The sequence below is a fragment of the Apium graveolens genome, chromosome 10 (genome assembly GCF_009905375.1).
Source record: "Apium graveolens cultivar Ventura chromosome 10, ASM990537v1, whole genome shotgun sequence".
Lineage (NCBI taxonomy): Eukaryota > Viridiplantae > Streptophyta > Magnoliopsida > Apiales > Apiaceae > Apium > Apium graveolens.
This window is the reverse complement of record NC_133656.1, coordinates 75,699,069-75,713,028: the sequence shown is the minus strand read 5'-3', so window position 1 is coordinate 75,713,028 and position 13,960 is coordinate 75,699,069. Positions and strand designations below refer to the sequence as shown.

Sequence of the window (13,960 nt, the reverse complement as noted above, 5' to 3'; positions counted from 1 at the left end):
TATTAAAACGAAGCTCATAACATGAACTATCTAATCATGGCAATGGTTAAAACCTAACAGGGAGTTCTCGGGTCCTGATGTTAAGAGCAAAAACAGTCTAAAGTAAATCGGACATTACGACGGCTATGTTTACGCAATTTCCCAAATTTTTACCATTCCAAATCATATCAATCCAACTACCAATCAACAACAACTCAAGATACACATCAATGCTACTGATTTCAGTCATAATAAGCTCAAGGATCTCAATCCAATCATATATTATAACATCTCCAAATTCAACTAAACTACTTAACAATTAAGCTCGAATCATGCTTATCATTCAAATTACTACTCATCCATCCAAACCATCTCCAAACTTCAACATTCAAACTTATTACTAAAGGGTGTGAAGATTTATACCTTTCTTGAAGGGTGGAAAGTTACTAGGAAGCCTTATGGAGCCTCCTACAAGGTTGATCTTTCTAAAGAAATCAAGAACACAAAGTTAGGCTTTAAAGTTTCTAAAAGTCCGATTGAAAGAACTGTAAAAATGAGGGTCTTACGATCCTTATTTGGACAAGACTTGTGAACAAGAGTTATAGGCCATCTCAATACCTTTCCAACGAGCTATAGAACACAACATTTGAGTGAGTATTGAAGGAGATATGGCAGTTTGAAGTTGCTGTGTTTATTTTGGCCGAGAGCTTGATGAAGAAAAGGGAAGAGCTTTTGTGTTTTTAGTGATTTGTTTTAATTTGCCTTGGTTGGTTTTGATTTGTTTTTGGTTAATTACCTTTTTAACCTTGAACTTTGTGTGGTTATCATTCATCCACACCTCCTTCCCCCCTATGTCATGCTTATGTCACCTGATGTCATCATCCCTTACTTGCCCTCTTCTTATTGGTTGGATGACCTCATCATCCGTAACCTCCTTGATTAACTCCTAATTGTTTGCTTAATGACCGCTGATCTGTTATACGGTTCGCTTAACTTTCGTTCTCGTTTCTCGTTTGAGGGATCATACCCGGGATCTTATTACTTGGGTTTCCTTAACCTTTTTCAATACATTATAATCCTTTTATGATCCTCTCTTATAATCCTTTAATTTAAATCCTTTTTATCCTGTTACCTTATACTCAATTCTTTCCGTATCTAGTGGATTTCCGGGAAAAATCAAAGTGTTCGGAATTGGATTCTGACGATCTTTACATACACTTATACACCATATAGAGTAATAATAAAATCTCAGAATATCAATAATAGAACCCTTACATAGTGTAGCATGAAAAGTTTATTATTCAGCATAATCTGCAAAATCACTATTCATATGGGTTTCAAAAATTTCCAAAAATTGGGGTTATTACAGCAACTTTAGAGCATTTAGCAGTTTTTGAAACCTAATAAAAATATCAGTGAGAGACTCACTTTCTTCATTATGAAAATGCTCATATTGCTGAATCAGTAGCTGCATCTTATTTTCTCTAACTTGCTCAGTGCCATCACAGATGATCTGTATTATATCCCAAACATCCTTGGCAGTTTTGCAGTTGATAATGTTGTCAAACATATCACCATCAACTCCATTAAACAGGATATTCATGGCCTTTTTATCCTTCCTGACTTGTTCAATATCAGGATCAGACCATTCATGCCTTGGCTTGGGGACAGATGGCTCATTTCCAGTTGTAGCTCTCATTGGAACATGAGGGCCTCTTTCTATGCAGTCCACATAGGCCTCATCTTGAGAAAGCAAATGAAGATGCATCTTTACCTTCCAATGATGGTAATTATCTTAATCCAGAAAAGGAATCTTGACTCCAACATCCTTCTTGTTCATCTTGCTGTATTGTTTTGATCTTTAAACTCTTTGTTCTTCAAGAGCTTGCGCTGATACCAATTGTTAGTCCCTTAACAATGTAACAAGAATTACAGAAGGGGGGTTGAATGGAATTCTTGAAACTATTTCTTTAATAAAAATGTTCTAACTTAAATATATATTTAAGTGTGAATTGATTAGCAGAATACAGAATAGTTACTTGAAATGAATCAAAACACAAGTAATTAAAAACAAGAGTCTTTAAAAACTTTCTGGTGGATTTGAATGATTCCACCAGAGATATATAATATATATCGAGAGAACTCTGTGTGCAAAAAGCTCACAGCTGCTTACAAAATGATAACAACTAAGAACGAGAGAAATGCTAAGAATACAGCTTACAAATGTTTCTCTCTTGGTTGCTTAGTTCCTTAGTTACTATTCTATTGGTGCTTCTTGGTTTTTATATATATCACCAAGATTACAAAATAATAAGACAGGATAATAAAACAAAAACTATCAAGTCTAATACAATGCTACTTCATTACTCTATTCCAGTATCTTTGAATATCTTCATAATAGCATGGAAATGGCAATGCTTCTTTGTTCTCGAAAACCCAGTTGAATAGGCTACCACATTCCATTTGTATACACTCGACGCATATGACTGTGTTGTCATTGTCAACATATATTTGAATTCTTTATCCATCGGGTTTATGATCATCCGTCGAGTTATTGATCATCCGTCGGGTTGTTGATCATCCGTCGAATTCATTGTTGTTTATCCGTCGGGTAGCAATCAGGCACTTGACTCTATTTCATTTATGCAGAATTACAAGACATCATCTATGTACAATTAATCAACCTATTCTACATATCTAGTTAAAGTCATCATGACTTAAGTACTACTACAGATTCTAAACAATGTGTATGCAAAAATGTGCTACAGACTTATTTTTACATAAGCTACTCACTCGATGGATAATAAGTCATCATCCGTCGGGACTAAAATGAGTTATCCGTCGGGACTATAATCCTTATTTGTCGAGTTCTACATTTTCACTAAGTAAAATCTACCAAGGTGTTTTGTTCATGAAATCATCAAGTACACAACATATACACAACAGTTAGTTTCCACGAGATTGAATGAAGGATATTGTGTTGCTGATCATGTGAATAAATTTAATTCTATCTTAGAAGGAATGGCATCGATGGATATTAAATTCGATGATGAAGTACATGCCTTCATGTTGGCATCGTCATTACCAGACAATTGGTCGAGATTTGTCATTGCTATAAGTAATTCATCTAGGAATGGTGATATGATTTTTGACGGAGTTCGAGATTCGATTCTTAGAGAAGATATTCGTAGGAGAAACTCAGGAGAGTCACCAGGTTCCTTGTTCAGTGCTGAGAGTAGAGGCAGAAAGTTCGAAAATGGGCAGAATAAAGGGCGTAGCAGATCAAAGTCACAAAAGAGAGGACAATCCAAAGATCGCAAGGATATTGTTTGTTGGAATTGTCAGAAGAAGGGTCACTTCAGGAATCAGTACACGGCTCCTACGGCTCCTAAAGGAAAAAGTAAAGAGGATAATTCAGCTAACGTAGTTGAAGAAGTGGTGAATGACAATACTTTGATTTTTTGTGTTGAATGTTCGGTTGGTTCATGGGTTATGGATTCTGGTGCATCATTCCATGCTACCCCTTGCAAGGATTTAATGTTAAGTTTCAGAGTTGGAAATTTTGGTAAAGTTAGTCTTGCTGATGATGAGAGTTTGAATATTACAGGCATGGTATACATTAATCTTAGAACCTCTTTGGGAACTAGTTGGACGTTGAAAGATGTAAGGTACATTCCTAGACTGAAGAAGATGTTGTTATCTATGGGTCAGTTAGATAAGGAAGGGTCGAGTTATTTTCGGAGACAGACAGTGGAAGGTTATAAAGGGGAATTTAGTTATTGCTTGAGGAGAAAAAAATAGGGCTTTGTACATTGTTGAACAATCTAGCTATAAAGCAAATGCAGTTGCTGATGAGATTGAGTCTTCAACTTTGTGGTACCAAAGGCTTGGTCATATGAGTGAAAAAGGTATGAAGCTGTTAACTTCGAAAGGGAATATTCAAGAGTTGAAGAATATGGAAGTTGGATTCTATGAGCCTTGTATTCTTGGAAAGCAGAAACGTGTTTCTTTTGCAAAATCAGGGAGGACCCCCAAAGCTAAGAAGTTAGAGCTAGTTCATACAGACGTATATGATCCAACAACAGTTGCATCATTGGGCGGATCTCGCTACTATGTCACTTTTATTGATGATTTCACTAGAAAAGTATGGGATTATAGTTTGAAGAATAAATCAGATGTATTTGCTACTTTCAAGAAGTGGAAGACTGAAGTTGAAAATCAGACCGGTTTGAAGGTGAAGAGTTTGATGTCAGATAATGGCGGTGAATATAGTAGTGGTGTGTTTAAAAGTTATTGCGCAGAATTTCGGATTAGAATGATTAAAACTATTCCAGAGACACCACAACACAATAATGTTGCAGAGCGCATGAATAGAACCTTGAATGAGAGGGCCAAGATTATGAGATTACATGCACGGTTGACAAAGATGTTTTGGGCAGATGTAGTTAGCACATCAGCGTATCTCATAAATAGAGGACCTTCAAGTCCTTTGAGGTTCAAGATTCCTGAAGAAGAGTGGCAGGAAAAAGAGGTAAATCTTTCACACTAGCGAGTTTTTGGTTGTGTTTCTTATGTGCGTGTTAAAGATTTCGACAGGGACAAGTTTGATCCGAAAGCAAAGAAGTGTATCTTAATTGGTTATGGCTTAGATGATATGGGTTACTGTTTCTGGGATGAACTGACTAAGAAGGTCGTTAGAAGTAGAGATGGTACTTTTAATGAGAATGCAGTGTATAAGGATAAACTTGTAGTCGATTCTGAGTTTACAAAGGAACAACCTGAAAAAGAGGAAGCATTGCTTGAAGATATTACAAAAACAGATCTTGCACGAAATAGTGGGAGTTCGGAGAATGTTGATGACAGGGTTCCAGTAACTCCACAGACTGAGGTAAGAAAATCTAGAAGAAGTGTGAGACCACCACAAAGATATTCTCCTTCAATATATTATATGTTATTGACCGAGGACGGGGAGCCTCAGTGTTATTCAGAGGTAGTACAAGTGGATGATTCAGTTCAATATAAATCAGCCATGGCTTGAGAAGAATGAGACTTGGTCTTTAACAGAGTTATCAGCTAGAAAGAAGGCTTTACAGAATAAATGGGTGTTCAGGATCAAAGAAGAATATGATGGCAACAAGAGATACAAGGCGAATTTAGTAGTCAAGGGTTATCAACAGAAAAAAGGTAGTGACTATATCGATATATTTTCTCCCGTTGTAAAGATGACTACAATTAGAATTGTGCTAAGTATATTGGATGTAGAGGAGTTAAATCTAGATCAACTAGATGTTAAGACTGCGTTCTTACATGGTGATCTTGAGGAAGACATCTACATGATTCAACCAGAGGGATTCCAGCTAGCTGGGAAAGAAAACCTTGTTTGCAAGCTTATTAAAAGCTTGTATGGTTTAAAGCAAGCACCAAGACAATGGTACTTGAAGTTTGATAGCTTTATGATGAAGAATATATACACGAGGAGTGCTATGGATCATTGTTATTACTTTAAACAGTTTGATTCATCTTATATCATGTTGTTGTTGTATGTTGATGACATGTTGATAGCAGGATCAAACAAGAGGGAAACCAACAAGTTAAAGAGACAGATGTCTGAGGAGTTTGAGATGAAGGATATGGGTGCAACAAAACAGATACTTGGTATGAGCATTATAAGGGATAGAGCTGAAGGTACTTTAAAATTATCTCAAAAAAAAGTATGTTGAGAAATTGTTGCAGAAATTCAGTGTCCAAGATGCGAAGACCAGAAGTACACCGTTGGCGAGTCACATTAATCTCACAAAGAAGGAATCACCTAAAATGGATGAAGGTAAGAAAGATATGGCTAAAGTTCCTTATGCATCTGGAGTTGGCAGTTTAATGTATGTTATGGTGTGTACAAAGCCATGCATTTCTCATTCAGTGGGAGTTGTTAGCAGATTTATGTATATCTAGGAAGAGAGCATTGGGAAGCAGTCAAGTGGTTGTTACGCTACTTAAAAGGCACATCCAAGGTTACACTATATTTCAGTAAGAAAGATGTTATCTTGGAAGGGTTCTCTGATGCAGATTTGGGTGGATGTTGCGATACAAGAAAAAGTACAACATGTCATATTTTCACTTTGGGTGGCACCGCAGTTAGTTGGATGTCTCGACTTCAAAAGAGTGTTTCTCTTTCAACCACAGAAGCAGAATATATGGCTATCTATGAAGCTAGCAAGGAGATGATTTGGTTAAAGAATTTTCTTGAGGAGTTGGGCAAGAAACAGGCGGACAGTGCTTTGTATAGCGACAGTCAGAGTGCTATTCATCTTGCGAAGAATCCCGTGTTTCATGCTAGGACGAAGCATATTCAGCTGAGATATCACTTTATAAGAGAGTTGATAAACAATGTTACTCTGTCCTTGAAGAAAATTCTTGGATCAAAGAATCCTGCAGATATGTTGACCAAGGTGGTTATGAATGAAAAATTGAAATTTTGCGTAGCTTCAATTGGCCTTCGGAATTGATTGATGAGAAGGCGCTGCACTAGTTAGAGTTATTAATTGAAAAATTGATTTTACTAGACTTACAAGAGAGAAGTGAAGATTGGTAGTGTGAAATTGTTGGGTTTGTGGAATCTATTAATTAAGACCATGAAAGTAGACTATTCAGATTCAGATTAGTTTATGAATTAGTCTACTTTTCAGATTTGGACTATAATTTTGATTTAGGGCTAGTTTTTCTCTTATAAATACTCATGTAATTATAAAATCATAACACAACAAATTGTTAGAGATCAATACAAAATTAGTGTGACTTGTAGAGTAGGAATTTCTGAACCACGTAAATCTTTGTCTTATGTGATTGTCGTTTTACTTTCTTATTCACTACAAGAATATCCGGTTTTGACAACAGAAAATGCCGTTGTTATGTTATAGATATCCGTTGGTAAAGCTCTCTACCAACGGAATAACAACTAAAATATTCCATTGGAGGAAACGTCGTGGAGAAATCACTGCCAATGGATTTGTTTTCGTTACTAAATTTAATAACGGAATAATAGCAGACTAACAACAGAATTCTTTTTTGAGACCACGACCATATCCCGACCAACTTAGTGACAGATTATTCCGTTAGTACTACTTAGTGACAGATTATTCCCGTTAGTACTAATAGCCACCCTATAATAACGATTATTCTGTTGCTACTAATAGCAACCCCGTTATTAAATTAAGTGACAAATTTTCAATGATAAATCCGTTAGTACTATTAGCAACACTATGGAAACGATTAAATTTCCAGAACCGGTGAGTTTGCCAAAATTCCGAGCATACTCCGATAACCCAATTCAACTCAAAACTTATTTCATTAATCCAATTCAACTCAAAACTTATTTCATTGTAATCTCTCTTTGTACATCAGTCATTTAACTTACAAATACTATAACTAACACAAACTAAAATTCCAATACAAACACTTTTATTCATAACTTAATTCAACTTATCCCCAATCTTCTTAGCACAACACATAAACCTACCTACATACTGCTCCATAAACTCCTCAAACGCAATCACCGACAGATCAATCACCACCTTCGCCGCCGCATCTCCGCCTCCTCCGCCCGAACTTCCGGCGAGCAACTCCAGCCGCACCTACCTCTCTCGCACACACCCCCACCCCTACCTCTCGCAAACCCTCCTCTTCTTTTTACATATTGAACTCATTCTCCGCACTTCATCTTCTTCATTTTCTTCATCTTCTCGTCGTTTTTAATCAATCTCTTGCTCTTCTTCATCATCTCTGCGTTGGATTTCGACTCCATAGCTTTCAGTTAAAAGCCAATCTAATGATAGTATATGAGAATATAAGATGAAGGTGAGAGGAGGAGGGGATGGTGAAGGTGGGGAAGTCGAAGTAGGAGGACATAGAAAATTGTAAATCGAAGATGAGGCGGCCACAACAATTGGTTCTGTTTGTGATGGTTTTAGATATAAATGATAAATGGCTAGGGTTTCTGTTAATGGGTTGGGCCTTGATTTAACTAAACCCTTGTTAATTATAATTTTTTTAATTGTTATGATTTAGATCTTATTTTTTAATTGTTATAATTTTGTTAATTATTAATATTTAAGTAGGTTAGTATTAATAAATATGAGAGACTGAATATATTGGCCAAAAAATAGATGATATATGAAGGTAGGTGGTATTAAATATACAGATTTAATATACGAACGGAATAATAATAGAGTCACTGGACATACCAACGGAATAGTAATAGACATATTTTTAACCGATCTAATATTGCAACGGAATATTAACGGAATGCACACGAAAAGCAAAGTTGAACGTCCGTTGGCATGTCATTACGTTCTCCGTTGGTATCGTGTGGCGGGAAATTTTGGCGCCTATTTTTCTAACAAAAATATCCGTTAGTAAATATTTGTTAGTAATCCATTACTAATGAGTTAGTATACTGTTAGCCTTCAAAGTTTCTAAGTCCCGTTGGCAATCTGTTGGTAATTACTAACAGATTTATTTTTGTTACCATTTTTTGTTGGTATAAGTGGGATTCTTGTAGTGATTCTTGTTTATTCACTTTGGGTTTTGCTTTCGTACTCAATATGGACTACAGAACCATAATTCACATTATAAGAGATTGGAGTGCATTACATTGTTTCCATAGTTTGGTTTAGTAATATCTCTTCAAAAATATATTTTCCCCAGCAGTGGAACCAAAGATGAATGTTTTGTTGTTACACTGAGCTTCCAACAACATGAAAACAATCTAGCATTCTGCTGCTCGATATATGAAAACTCTTAGCAACATTTGAGCTTGATTTATCAGCTGAAATTCACAAACATCTCCTACGGATAGTGAATTGCCTTTAACAAATTTCAACCAACCTTTACAAAACCTATACCTGTTCCCACAAACAGTACACATAACAGGCCAACTTCTTTCTTTAACGTTAAGGCAAACTTTGAATTTTTTTGTGCTCCTCATGTACTTCACTGCAAAAGCTTTCTTAATATCCTGCCAACACACACATGCGCATTACTATTTCATCATATTGTAATCAAAACATATGAAAGTTACATTGTACCATTGAATGCATGTCTAGGATGCTGATATACTTGAGTACGGATTTAGCAAGATATATTTACCACTCGGCCTTTTACACTTAAATGTGATGGAGCCACACTAAGAACGAAAGAGGGGATGTTAGATTTGTAAGCTTTGGCAGATGCAAGTGTCGTAGAATTCCTTTCATTGCTATCTGCACCACGCTTATTCAACTTGTCTGCAAGTATTGTCATATGTATGTTAGAGCAGAAACCACAGAAATTATGCTTAGTTTCAACCAATGATACAATAAACAAAGTCCAACTCACCTTGGTGCAGGGGATCATGAAGATTAAACTCTGCTTTTGTAGGCATGGCAAGAGGTTCAATATTGTCGTCCGATGTTGCATCAAGGGCTTTGTTTGAAAAAACTTTTGCAATTTTTTGGTGCTGCAATATTCGCATCAAACAATTGCCAAGGTGATAAGCTTCTATGCATTCAGAATTATCTCTTGTTTTCTTGCATGCCTTAAGTTCATCGTTGTCACTCATCATTCTTTCTTGCACTTGGGTCGATTGCCCGGTAGTAAGATTGTCCTGTTCATCCGTGTCTGTAACAGTGTTTACTAATGGATAGTCTATTTCGATCCCACTTTTATCGTATACAAATACATTGAAATAAGAATTTCCTTGGTATTTAAAAACTAGGAAATGCCCAAAACATAAAGTGTAGAATCTTGCGAATTCGGGCCAACCATTTTGTAACCAAACCTCACAGCCATATCCAACCAAATCAACAGGCCAAACTCCACCCCTAGGAGCCTTCAAGTAAACACGAGCACAGAGGTACTTCCCGTATTTTCTTATATATTTTCTGGGAATCATCTGCACAAAAAAACACACACACATATCAAGTTTTTTTCAATGGATTTATGTATGATTACTAGTTAAATTTATTGGAAATTTTTGAAGTCCTTACCAGCTTATCATGAAAAGAAATTTCGGATAGCACAATCTTACAAAAACTGTGCCCTTTTGCTGGAGAATCACATATGTCCATTGCTTTCACTTGGCTCTTCAAATAGGTGACTTTATTAAGACCATGCAATAGTTATGTATTTTACATATGCATGGCTAGCTAAACTTACTGAGTAGTCAAAAAGATTGTTGGATTTGCATTTTTCGAAGCTCAGGCATAGCATAGCAGTCTGCTTCTTAGTCTTAGCATAGACTGCCCTGTATTATATAGTAGAGTACTATTTTTTTTTCTGCATGTTCCTAATCTCTAAACAGTTATTGTGATTTTCGAGCCCGGAATGTATGTTAGCAGCTTTTATGTTAAACTTTTCAGTTTTCAATGCTTTACATGTGTACCCTTTTATTTCAAGTTTGTGCAAGTCCTTGTAACTCCCTCCTACCGGGAGTAACTTCAAGAGTGTCTTCTTATGTTTTTTAAAAATAACATAAATTAGCAAGTTCATGAATTTCCTTAAATAAGCTCTTAATTTTAATGAAAAGGAATTTTATACAAAATTACACTGTAACAATATCCTAAATCACTAATGAGTATGACCTTCATTCCTTATTTTAAAAGAATTGTAGTGCTTCCTTATTTCACTTTTAACAATAAAAGAATTATTTCTCTTTTCTTTTTACTTTTTACTCTCTCTTTCTTCTCACTTTATTATATAACATTTTTAAGGGATGAGAATAGTGATCATAGTTGGAGTTGAAACACGATACCATATGCTAAATTGCTAAAAGTTAATTTTTTTATATTAAAAGGAAGCAAATAACACTGGTGGACTTACTCTTAAAAAATTCTCAATTATTAAAAGGTATGACAACTCCAATAATAATTCTTATTTTGGTTCCTTATTATTATTGTAATATTAAATTCAAATAGAGAGAGAAAAAAAATATGAGAAAAGAAGTGTGAAAAATGAGAAAATGAATATTTAACTAATAAATATAAGATAAGGAATGAGCATGAGTTCCTTATCTTGAAGGAAGCAAAAGAGTATCTTAAGGATTCAAAGAATTACTAGGATGTTGTTGGAGTGTCAATTTTGATTGAATCCTTATTAACGATCTTTTATAATAACATCTTAAATGGACTACATATGTGCACCCTTAAATATAAAAATTTAAGTGTCAGCAACAGACTAGCTAGTTATTCTTGAAAATTTGACATGCTTCTTTTTTTCTCTTATTTTTATGGAAGCCTATCGCATCCCATATTTCATTTTTATTAAGATAATCAAATTTCAAATATCAATTTCATCCAATTTTTGATCTATCTACTTTTTGTTGTGTATGTATGTTTGTTTTTGTGTTTTTGTTTAATCTTGTATATACAAGTATATACAGTAAAACCTGTGTAAATTAATACTCGATTAATTAATAATCTCTCTAAATTAATAATTTTGTCCGGTCCCGACTTGGGCCAGTTCAAAAAATGATCAATTTCGATAAGATAATAAGATAATAATTTTTTTGAAAACCCTGTATAAAAATATGGTCCCAATAAAACTATAAATTAATAATTCCCTTATATTCATAAAAATATAGCTATTACATCTTTGTAAAATATGATTCAATTGTAATTTGCTTTTTCATATAATTTAAATCAACATGAAGCTCATCCCTAATCTTCCTTATTGCATCCAAAAGCTCGGGTGTGGTGCTTTTATGTTGCATCAAAAAGTTATTAAGCATTTTTGATGCCTTAAGTGCTTCTTTACGTGTAACCGGCTCCAACGGTGTTGTATCGTCTTGAAGATCATCTTCAACACTATTTTCAAGGATGGTGTTTGCAATCTCTTCTATACTCTGGACCTCGGAACATGATTCATTTTCACCCGGATAATCTAAGAAGTTATTAACATCCATTTTATTACGATAACCTAGATCCTTAATCATCACCTCAAGTTCATGAATGTATTCTTTCGGAGTTGTATGTTCATTTAAATTGCTCGAAACTTCATCTATGGAACGAATTTTGCAATGTTGAAAGCACCTTGCTATTGACTCTTGTTTTATATTTGTCGTCCACGTCGCGACTGCATAATTGATAGCATCCAAAACATTAATCTTTCCTGGATCAGATTGTCCCAACTCATAACCTTCTAATAACCCACGATAAAATCTCCTGCGATAGTGCATCTTGAAAGCTCTTATAATTCCTGCATCACAAGGTTGGATTTTTGATGTCATGTTAGGTGGCAAGAAGTACAACTCAATATTTTTTAGTCCTTCAATATTTTTTGGATGTGCTGGACAGTTATCTACCACAAACAAAATTCTTCTGCCTTGCATTTGGCTATCAAACCAACGAATGTATTCATCAAAAAGTACACTAGTCATCCAAGCTCTTTTGTTTGCACGATAATGACAATTCGAGCTGCCCATGTTAACATTCTTGAAGCACCGTGGCTTTGCATACTTTCCAATAATCCATAAAGGAATTTTTTCAGAGCCATCTTCATTGCAACATATAACAACCGTGAGCCTTTCTTTGTCTTGTTTTCTTCCTTCAAGTTGTTTCGTAGCAAGAGAGTGATCAGCTTGTAACCTGTAAAACAAACCAGTTTCGTCCATGTTAAAAACATCTTTCATAGGGAACTGGTTTATTTTTTCCCTTATGGACTCCAGTTTCTTCTCCATGTCCTGTACATCAACAGAACCACTTTCTCCAAAGCGACGAAATGACTTAATACCATGTCTTAACTTGAATTTCTCAAGCCAACCTTGAAAAAAAGTGTGCTCCTGATCTTGTTGAGGGTATAAAATTTTCATGGTCTCTTTTGCCTTCTCTAAAATTAGCTCTCCTGTCATATTAACACGATCTTGGTACTGGAGAAACCATTCATAGAGAACCTTCTCCATATCTGGATATTTTGCTGGTTTATGTCGCTTAATATCTTTTCTTTTCTCCAAGTAATTAGCTGCAAGATAGTCTGCTGACCTTTTCAGTGTATTTGATATTATACCTTGACTAACTTTTAGATGAAACTTATTCTCGAGCCACAACTGGAGATCTTTTTGAGTGCATGATGAATTTTCTCTTTTATATTCACATAATGCTTTTCTTGCTTCATCCGTCATTGTTGATTTTGTGACACCTTTTAGATGAGAAGCCATTGTTTTGTTTGTATAATTTTTCCCCCAATCTAGTATATACAGTATATATAATATATTTTATGACTACACATACATTGAATACTTTCTATGTAAAATACAATGAATTAAATTAATTCATGTACTTTGAATTTTCCTAATATACATTGAATATTTTCTATGTAAAATACAATGAATTTAACTTATACACTACATGGACTTTGAATCTAATATATTGTACATTACATTGACTTTCTAAATTCATATACATTGAATTAATTGAATTAAGTATAAAATATAAATTGTACAATTCATTTTATTTAAATTTATGTGAATAAAAATTTAATCAAAAGTTAATTTTGTTTGCTACCGAAAATTCTCTATAAATTAATAATTATTAATTTATCGATTAATTAATACCTCTCTAAATTAATAGAATTCTCCGGTCCCAACTATATTAATTTATAGAGGTTTTACTGTATATGTTTGATTGTGTGTACATCTGTTTAATCTTGTATAAGGTTATTTGCAGTAGAATGATGAACTATTCAATCAAAATTAAGTGATTTTAGTTACTTTGTTGTGCCTTAATTAAACAAAAAGGGGATAGCGATAAAGAGTTGGACTGTATTTTATTACTACTGGAAATGAAGGAGCTGAGCTTCTATTGTATACATATTGTCTAGTTTAACCCTACTGATGGTGTCATTTCAATATTTTGAGGTGAAGGAATGAAGAAAAGACAGATCAAATAGCTAGTAGAGAGGAAAGGATCATGAAGAGCCTTGTCGATGCCTTGAAAAAAATCAATCGACATAGCTA

The 13,960-nt window shown here is 34.6% G+C and overlaps 1 protein-coding gene across 1 annotated transcript; it reads right to left on the bottom strand.

Annotated features, from left to right (window-relative positions):
• Nucleotides 1-7,724: 7,724 nt before the first annotated feature.
• LOC141690674 (CENP-B homolog protein 2-like) lies at nt 7,725-13,162 on the bottom strand. The gene is made up of 6 exons (XM_074495453.1): nt 11,654-13,162; nt 9,999-10,094; nt 9,349-9,904; nt 9,121-9,257; nt 8,877-8,989; nt 7,725-7,779 (listed from the first exon to the last, which is right to left on the bottom strand). Exons 1-6 carry the CDS (start codon nt 13,160-13,162, stop codon nt 7,725-7,727), a joined length of 2,466 nt encoding a protein of 821 aa, XP_074351554.1.
• Nucleotides 13,163-13,960: the final 798 nt, after the last annotated feature.